This window comes from Cynara cardunculus, assembly GCF_001531365.2.
Source record: "Cynara cardunculus var. scolymus isolate 2C chromosome LG 15, CcrdV1, whole genome shotgun sequence".
NCBI classification, from domain to species: Eukaryota; Viridiplantae; Streptophyta; class Magnoliopsida; order Asterales; family Asteraceae; genus Cynara; species Cynara cardunculus.
This window is the reverse complement of record NC_037542.1, coordinates 10545892-10556407: the sequence shown is the minus strand read 5'-3', so window position 1 is coordinate 10556407 and position 10516 is coordinate 10545892. Positions and strand designations below refer to the sequence as shown.

Below are 10516 nucleotides of genomic sequence, written 5' to 3'. Positions count from 1 at the left end.
TATATATATATATATATATATGTAATGCTAATATTCTTTGTTTAGTTCATTTAATTCACTAAGCCCCGTACTTAATCCGAATTCTCCAACATCTCTTTTTCAAGAAAAGAATTAGACAAGGGAAAGGATTGGGTGAAATAATTGATTCGGTTGAAGTTGAAGAACTTGATCTAGTTTTTGGTACATGATTTGTGATTTTTTTTTTTGTAATATTTTGGCATGTGTGTGTGTGTGTATATATATATATTAATCATTCCGGGTAGTTATATCATGTCCCGATTGGTTTAGGTTCATTCGGTTTGTAAGTAATTAATAATTTTGGTTGTGTTTGACTTTATTGGGTCAAACCATTTGATCATTTTTGGTGGTTTTAAACTAAAGTTTGTATCCCGAATGTTTTGGAGGTTTAAAATTAAATTTTTTGGTGATTATGGGTTAATTGGACGTTTTATAACCACGGTGTTACAATTATGGTATCAGAGCAGTAGTTTAAGTGAACTAGGTATCATTAAGTGGTATCTAGACTTAAACTAGGCGTTGACATCGTATAGTAACCAAGTGATGATTATACGGGATATAGACCAATAAGAGAGACCACCTAAGATGGGTAGGGAACCTGGGTTTAGAATCATAATTGATATAAAATGTTACACTTTCAACATGATGGCGGATCACGACGAGGCGAGTCACATTCCGACGATCCCCAATGTCAGAGAAAATATTCCAGGTAACGCCGGTAATAACGAGGGTGCCCCGATATCCCCTCGTACCGAAAGGCTCATGAAACATATGACGGATCAACTTCAAATAGCGTTTGAACAACAACGACCTGAATTTGAGAAACGGTTAACGGAGGAGCGGGAACTTGTTAATGCTCCAAAACCTGATGATGGAGGTAAGGATCCAATTAATGATGACGTGCCACGACCCAAAACCAAACGGGTCTCATTCAAAGCTTTCCGAAGTAGTGGAGCGACAGAATACACGGGACAACCAAATCCCATACTTGCGATGCAATGGATACATAACACCGAAAAGGTGTTTCGGATCACTCATGTACTCGACGACGACAAGGTGAGGTATGCGTCCGCGATGTTCACCGAGCGGGCTCTGGTGTGGTGGGATAATATTTTCGAATCTCTCAACCCAAATACCCGATAGAATATGACGTGGGAAGAATTTCGAGCTCTATTCTTTGAGCAATACTGCCCAACGAACCTTCAAAGACGCCTTGAGAAAGAGTTTCTGGATCTGAAGCAGAGAAATATGACTATGATCGAGTACGAAAATGAATTTAACCAAAAGGCACGGTTTGCCCAACGGTTTATGAATTCTGACCGAGACAAGATTGACCATTTCGTTGACAGACTACAACGAGAAATCCATGACTTCGTTGCGAACCGTGACATTCCGAGTTTTGCTAAAGCAATCGAATATGCTTGACGCCGCGAGCACGATTTGACAATACCCGATGATACTGTATCCGCACCGAAACAGCAAAGACCTTATAGGACCTATTCTGCACCATCACATAAACCATCACTATTCTTTATGCCAAGACGGGAGCAAATTCAGAGCACTCCTCGTGCTCCTTCTCAGGCCTAGATGTTACAGGTATAAGATTGTGAAAATTGTAATTGAATTATATGAACTATTAGACTAAAATTTTATTTTATCGTAGTCAAATGCACCGAGAAATTGCCAGAAATGTGGTAAAAGCCACTCAGGGCGATGCAATGTTGAACCGACAGGCTTACGTTGTTTCTGTTGTGGCGAGGTGGGCACATTCGTACGAATTGTCCTCGAAGAGAAGAAGCCTGTTATTCATGCGGGGTTCTGGGACACCGACAAAGAAATTGCCCTCGAGACAATCGAGAAGGCAGTAAAGCATCAGTACATCGACCAACGACGACCGGGGCCTCAGTCAAAAAGGAGGAGGTGCCCAAAGCACGTGCACGAGCTTTTCAGATTACGGCAGAACAAGCTCGCGAAGAACCCGAGGTGGTGACTGGTATCTTTCTTGTTAATACTTTACCCGCACGCATTCTATTCAATTCTGGAGCTACAAATTTGTTTATGTCACATTATTATACAATCTTCTTGAATTGTGTGCCCTTTATGCTCGATAGACCGTTTACTGTCAACATGGCAAATGGTACCATGTTAGTAGGTGATAAGATCTATAGAGACTGCACATTAGTGTTAGAAGACTACGAGTTCTTAGTAGATTTGATCCCAATAGATATACACGGCTTCGACATCGTCATCAGGATGGATTGGTTGGCAAAGAATCGAGTTGATATAATTTGTTCTCAAAGAATGATACGGATTCCGATTGACAACGGGGATTTCTTCTACATATACGAAGAACAACGAGTGGGTGACATTAAGGTAATTTCCATGCTTATAGCTCGTCAATATCTAACGAAGGGGTGTTCTTCTTTCTTAGCATGTCTTAGAAGAGAACAGTACAAGATGTACCAATCGTGCGTGAGTACCCCGATGTGTTTCCTGATGATCTGCCTGGGTTGCCACCAGACCGACACGTAGAGTTCCGAATTGACTTGATACCTGGTGCTGCCCCAATAGCAAAGACATCATACCGTCTAGCACCGGCTGAAATGAAAGAGATGATGAGTCAGTTGCAGGAGTTATTGAACAAGGGTTTCATCCAACCAAGCACTTCACCTTGGGTGCTCCGGTCTTGTTCGTGAAAAAGAAAGATGGTTTCTTCAGAATGTGTATCGATTATAGGAAGGCGTATGTGGGATCGATGTGCTACGCTATCTCACATATTTCACTTGAATCGACACTAGTTACTAATCTTCGAAAATGGCAACGTGAGGCTTTGAAGCCTGAATACATCAAGTCGGAGAGCATGGTTGGTTATTTCGATTCTTTATATGAAGACAGTCACGTATTAAAAGTCTTTAAAACCCGAATTTGGGTTCCGAGACTTGGTGGGTTACAAGATGTTATTTTGACAGAGGCGCACAAGTTCATATTGTCTGTTCATCCAGGAAGTACTAAAATGTATCATGATCTCCGATCAGACTATTGGTGGCCTGGGATGAAAACTGATATCGGCCATTACGTCGAGAAATGCGTCACGTGTTTACAGGTAAACGAGGAGCACCAGAAGCCGTATGCGAGTTTACAACCTTTGGAGATACCCGTGTGGAAATGGGAAGAGCTAACCATGGATCTTGTTACAAAGTTGTCTAAGACCTCTCGTCAGCACGACAGTATTTGGGTCATCGTGGATCGCCTGACAAAGTTTGCTCATTTTCATTTCGTTCGGGAATCATATAAGATGGATCGGTGGGTGCAACTTTATGTTGACGAGATCGTTGTGTGACATGGTGTACTGTTGAAGATAATCTCAGATCGTGACTCTCGGTTTACTTCTAACTTATGGTCTGAATTACACCTGGAACTGGGAACACGGGTGGCATTCAATACCGCGTATCACCCGCAAACTGACAAGCAATCTGAGCGTACCATTCAGACGTTAGAAGACATGTTACGTGCCTGTGTCTTGGAGTTCGGTGGGAGTTGGGATACTCATTTGCCTCTGGTCGAGTTTTCGTATAACAACAGTTACCATGCGACAATCGGTATGGTACCTTTTGAGGCTTTGTACGAACGTAAGTGCCGTACGCCTCTATGTTGGAAAGAAACTGGAGAAAAGATGCTTGCTGGCCCCGAGCTCATTCAGATTACTCACGACAAGATTCAAGTAATTTGGGAAAGAATGAAAGCAGCACGAGATAGGCAGAAATCATACGCGGATCGCCACAGAAGACCGATTGAATTCTCAGTCGAGGATCCTGTAATGCTGAAGGTTTCTCCATGGCGTGGTATACTCCGATTCAGAAGACAGGGTAAACTTAGCCCTTGTTTCATTCGGCCATTCAAGATATTGGAGCGTATTGGAAAGCAAGCGTATCGGCTTGAGTTACCAGAAGAATTCACAGGTATCCATAATGTTTTTCATGTTGGTTATCTAAGGAAATGTCTCTGTAAACACGAGGAGGTGGTGCATTAACGGAAGTCAAAGTAAACGAGAAACTGAGATACATTGAAGAACCCAAGGCCATCTTAAATGAACGAACGGTGAATCTGCGCAACAAGGTTGTGGAATTGGTGTTGGTTAAGTGGAAGCATCACCATGGGTTAATTGGACGTTTTATAACCACGGTGTTACATATAGATCATCTTAATGTGTGCTTATCTGAATTCTATTTTTCCCTAGTTTATAGGTAGTTGTTGTGTATTTAAACTTGTTTCTCTAGTTCTCAGTCAGATACAATTCAATAGAGAAATATTTTTCTCCTGTTCCAAAATCTTTAAAATTCTACAAACTAATCTACACCATCCAATTGGTTGATCAATGGCCTAAGATGAAGTGATGGCATATTGTGTAAATATGTGTATTAATTGATTTATTTTATATAAATATAGAACCCGCTCAGGGGTATTTTCGGTAAATGAAGTCAAGATTCAATCGCTCAAATTTCACCCAAATAACCAGGGAAATCATATCCCGAATTATATTGCGACTACACTGGAGCGGTTCTCGTATTCATAAATCGTTAAGCCAAATGATGGAAGACGGCCGATGATGGAAGACGGCTGAGAACACGATTAAGGGAACCAACCACAATTAATGAACCTCAATATATATTATTAGTAGATCAATATATTTTTTCTTTGTTTCTTTTATCTATATTTCATGATCGAAAAAATGTTTTTGTCTAGTACTCGAGTGTGTGTGTGTGTTAATATATTGCATATATTTTCATATATAATATATATATATATATATTGGTATATATATTTCTGCTTTGGGGCGTATGCCTCGCCTCATGGAGGGAAAACGCCTCGAGGCCCGATTTCGCTTTTTAAAACCTTGGTTCCTATCATACGATAAGACACAGGATATACACATGAGCATCCAGGCAAACTGCCCAGTCAACATCCAGCCGAATTGTACACACACCTTCCGTCTCGCTTAATGAAATGTTTCAAGTATTAATTTCTAGATCGACTTGTACCTAGTGCAAGTCTAGTTGAAGGTGGTTAGAGACATATGATAATATGTTCCTACATATACATAATATGATAACAAGTGAACTATGAGAAAGGGAAGACCGGGAGAATAGGAAGTCAAAACATAAACATAATTGTCCAATATTAAGATACACATTCAATAAGTGAACGTGTGATTCTGAGGGCATATAGCCATGTTGTAAAAACGAAAGAAGTCAAATGTAGAAGAAGTAATACATGGTTTATTAATTATCTGTCATTCTATGCTCGTTCTTGATGTTTAAATGAACAAGAGATGGAGTAAAATTTAAGAAGTGGATCCAAGAGACAATGGCAAACTTGATTACTCAATGCTCCAACTTATATCATCATCAGGGCTACATTAATTTATATACACGATTAAGCACCTAGCATAAACCATTCACCAATGCTTATAAAATGCAAAGCATTGAAATGAAAGAATCATTATAGCCATATGGAAAAACTTTGGTCATTCACACTTCTATTCAAATGATTAGAGAAGTGACTAACCTGAGACTTCAAGAATGCCAGAAGAAAATCATCATCCTTGGTCTTGCTACTTGGGTTTCTTTATGTTTTAGCTTTGTTATCGCCAAACTCTCAGCACCAACATAACAAGGGGTGTCTCCCAGACTCTAATCATCAAGTCAGCCTGATAGATCCAACTTGTACATTTCGAAATCTTAACAGTGCAGGGAAACTGCAATAAGCACATCACAGGCTTCAGAAAATAAGAAGTTAGCCACATGAAAACAATCAAGCGAAACAATTCAATTTTCTTTGCTGGCATACCTGATCAAAAAATCATATAAAATAGACTCTGAACCAGCTAGATAAACCAAGCTTCTCTCACCAATAATCTCCACAAGAACACTCCCCACCCTTGTAATGATGAAACCGATTGGAATCCCTAACAACTATCTCCCGGTTTTCAAGTCTAGATATCAGTTTTATTGCAGCATGACAGTTTACACATGCACGTAAATTCTTGGTTATCCTAAGTGTAGTTCCATAAGGAGTACTGATAAGCCCATAAGCAATTGCAAGCCTTTCACTATGATTGCAGAGACTCTCCTCCTTGTCTTCATAACTCAAGTCATGTAAAGCAGAATCTGTATCTGCAACAAATCCAGCCTCTTTCAACCTCCTGTCCAACCTCTTATGCTCCTTATATATTTCATTCGATCTTGGATGTGAGATGTCTCCCATACGAAAGACGTGAAGCTTCCCTTCAATCTCTATCATACTACACCCCATGTCCTTGGTCAATCCTCTCTCCTTCATCAACACTCTAACCCTTGCTACACCACTCCACATAAAGACTGAAGCATAGAGATTGGACAGCTGTACATAATGCCCTGTATTGCAAGGGTCTAACGAGAAAAGCTGTTGTGCAGAATATTCTCCTAGTTCCACATGGCGATAAATCCGACTTGCACTCAGAAGTGCTCCCCATATCGACACACCAGGTTTGATTGGCATCTTTGTTATAAAATCATAAGCCCGTTCCAAACACCCTGCACGACCAAGAAGATCGACGACACAAGCGTAGTGTTGATAGCGTGGTTCAATACCATAGTCTCTTATACTGTCAAATATTCTCCAACCTTCTTCTACAAGTCCAGCATGATTGCATGCTGTAAGAAGCCCAATGAATGTGACATCATTTGGGCGCACCCCAGCTTGCTTCATCAAATAGAAAAGGTTGATCGCTTCATGTGCCCTGCCATGTAAGCCGTAGCCAACAATCATGGCACTCCAAACAACTATGTCTTTGGTTTTTGTTTGATCAAAAACTTTCCGGGCTAAGTCTATGCTTCCACATTTTGCATACATGTCAATAAGCGCTGTGTTGACAAACACATCAATTCTATACTCGCTGTTGTCGATGTATTCACCCATCTTTCTTGCTTCTTCGAGTGATCCCAGTTGCGCACAAGCCAGGATTGCAGAGCAAACTGTTACAGTATCTGGTCTTAAATTTTTTGACAACATTCTTTGGAAAAGTGTTATAGCTTCATTGCAGCAACCATTTTTTGCAAAACCAGAAATCATCGCGTTCCACATAATCACATTGGATATCTCCATTTCATCAAATAAAGATTTGGCAATCATCACATTCCCACATTTTGCATACAACGTAGTCAGAGCAATCCGCAAGTCCAGCTCAAACTCAAGTCCCATCTTGATCACACAAGAGTGTAAAGATTTCCCTTGTCCCAAGTCCTCTATGTCAGCATAGGCACTGATAACACTGACCAAAGTAATCCAATCTGGTTGCAAACCATAATTCCTCATCTTTTTAAAAATCCTTAAAGCTTCAATTGGCTGTCCATTCTGAGCATATGCTGAAATGATACTAGTCCATGACACAATCGTCCTACCACCCAACCCCTCAAACACATTTCTAGCATGATCAATTCTACCACACTTAGCATACACAGCCACAACCCCATTCTGCACAAACACATCCCGTTCGAACCCACCCCTGAAGATCTGCCCATGTACCGCCTGACCAACTTCGAAGGCAGCTGCTCCTCCACATGCCTTAAGCACATGAGGCAGTGTGAAGCAATCTGGCCGGACACCCACGTTTTGCATTCGAGTGTACAACATAAGAGCTTCATCAAACATGTTTTGCTTGGAGTAGCCCCGAATAATAGCGTTCCACAAAAATACATATGGTTCAGGAAATTCATCAAACAACTGGCGTGCATACGAGATCTCCCCTACATTAGAACTCACGTGGATAAATTTCGTGACGATGTACCCGTTATATTGAAACCCAGTAACAATTATCTGGGAATGAATTTGATTTAGATGTCTCCTGCAAGTTGATCTATCAAGAAGGGACGTGTAGAAAGATTCGGGATTGAAGATGCTGTTGTAGATATTACTACGGTTTTTCAAGTCGTGACCCGTAAATGATTGGAGATCTAGAATCTTTGTGGACAGAGAGAATCTCGTCAATGTTTTTGGAACAGCAAGATTTCCAGCCATGTTATCGAAGACATATCACGGCATCTTTACAGAAACCGCAAAAGCAACGAAAAGTATTCTGTTTTGAAGTGGGAAAAGTACCTACTTAAACCAAATTCTCAGCTCATTTCTCTTGCTTGATAAATAATGAGAAAACACAAACTTAAGTATTTTCAATTGATTAAAGTGTCTCAACTATTTTTTTAAATGAAAAAAAAATTAATTTTTTTTATTTTAAATGATTAAGTTATTTAATATTATTTTTTTAACAAATAAATCATTAAACATTTAAAAATTGATTAATTAGTCATTTTAATTCAAAAAAATTATCCATAATTGGTTTAAAATGTTCAAGAATATAAAAAACTTAAATTAGTTTTATCGTTCTCAAATTCTATCCTACTAAAACATCTCATACCCAACGGAATCACTCCTCTTCATCACCCCATCTTCGTCCATTCTCTATACCAACCATTACCGTCATTGGACCCTATCATCGATCTTTCTCTTTTTATCTTTTTTTCACTTTCGATTCTACCTCTTTTATAACATTTTAATGGAGTACGTAGATAGATCAAAAAAAGAGAAATCGAAGAATGAAAAAGAGCTGATAAAAAGGGAGATCGATGGTAGTGGCCCAATGACTGTGATAGAGAGCGGGCCAAGAGGGGGAGTGATGATGTTGGATACAAGGGGTATTTATCACGTAGGATTGGGAACGGTAAACTGATTTCGATTTTTTTTACTTTAAAACTACCTGGCCAGTTACTTGTTTTTTTTTTGGGTTAAAATTATGTATGTAACAAATTTCAAGAAGGTCGATTGTTTATTTATTAAAAGAAAATGATTAAGGGCTTGATCATTCAAAATCAGAAAATTTAATGGTTTATTCATTCGAAAAAATAATTTAGGGACTTGATCAATCAAAATGGAAAAAATCGTTGTAATTTTTTGAACTTTTCCCATAAATAATCAAGTACAAGGCACGGCGATTAAATTGAAGATATAGCAAATACGGGAAATTGACTAAGGGTTGTTTACCAACAATAGTTGGTAAGTGTTGTCTGAAATACAATCAATGAACAAAATTACAAATTTAATTATTGAATTATATTTATACAAGAAAATAAATTAAATTTCAACAATTTGTGTACACAAAAAAATTGCAATAAAAGACTTGAACAAAGAACTTCACATATGAAAAACAATGAACTAACCAACAGACCAGTGATGATTTTATAAAAAATATCCATACATTTGTTTTTATAATCAAATGATATCACCGCTTGTAAAAAAATTAGGTCCGTCTTCGACATCTTTACTTTTTCTGGAAAACAATTTCACATCATTTTCTATATCCACCAAGACACACTAGTCAAAATTGGAAATTTTTATACAAATCCACAATAGTAATAATGAGCATGGATTATCATCTAGAGATGTAGATACCAAACCTTAAATATTTACAAGTCCTAATCACTCTTAGACGCATACACGGCAATATCTTTACACGATTGTTCAAGTAAATTGGATAAACGCTAATCAAATAAGTAAGACTCTTGATCTTTGTTGAAACGTCTCGTTCAACGATATTGTGGGAATGTGAATCAAACGATGTGGGTAAACAACATTACCCGATAATATGGAGCAAGTGTTTAGTAAGTAGGAAGGATTCAAGTTGTGGCTAGGGATTTGCCAAGGTAAGAATTCTATGCATCAAGTTTACATTTTAACGATTCCCCACTAACAAAGATATGAAGAGTTACGATGATGAACAACTGTAGTGAAAAGACGATGATGAACTGCAAGAAGGAGGAGGAGTTAAGTGATGGGGATGGCTGTGTTCAGCGGTCGATATAGTGCAGTTGGTGGTCTTTTGTGAACGGTAAGGGGATTGCAGTCGATGATAAGAGAAATACACTTTGTTGTCACAAAGTGTGAACATATATATCAAATATATTGGATTTAGTTTTTTTTACTATTAGCTAGCATGTTTTTCAAAAACTAAGGGGCCGTTTGGTTCGCGGAATTCGAAGGAATTTGATGGAATTTGAATGATAAATTTCTTTGACCAAATTCCATTCCTTTGTTTGGTTCATATCTTGAAATTGATGGAATCCTTCAAATTCCAATGAATTCCACAAGTTAAAGAATTCATCATTCCTTAGCATAATGAAAGGAATTGAATTCCATCAACACCCACAACGACCATGCTACTACTGTTTGTGATGCCCCACCCCTAACCCTCCACTACCACCACCACACCACTAATGTCGCCGCCACCCACCCTACCCCACCATTACCACCATGCCATTAATGTTGTCATCACACTCACCCACCCTCGGTCACTCACTGCACGTCCCTGCTACGACCATGCTACTACCGTTACTGTCACGCCCCTAACCTAACCCCCCACCACCACACCATTATTGTCGCTATCACAGCTGCCACTCACCCCCACCCC

At 39.1% G+C, this 10516-nt stretch overlaps 1 protein-coding gene across 2 annotated transcripts in view; it reads right to left on the bottom strand.

Annotated features, from left to right (window-relative positions):
- The window catches only part of LOC112528086 (pentatricopeptide repeat-containing protein At3g12770), a 17156-nt gene extending 9069 nt beyond the window's left edge, over positions 1-8087 (bottom strand). For both annotated transcript variants that reach the window (XM_025138999.1, XM_025139000.1), the window contains exons 1-2: positions 5866-8087; positions 5584-5773 (exon numbers count right to left, since the gene is read on the bottom strand). In XM_025138999.1, coding sequence (XP_024994767.1) covers positions 5923-8073 — 2151 coding nt within the window. In that variant the 5' untranslated portion in view covers positions 8074-8087 and the 3' untranslated portion in view covers positions 5584-5773; positions 5866-5922. The remainder of the gene's footprint in view (positions 1-5583; positions 5774-5865) is intronic.
- Positions 8088-10516: the final 2429 nt, after the last annotated feature.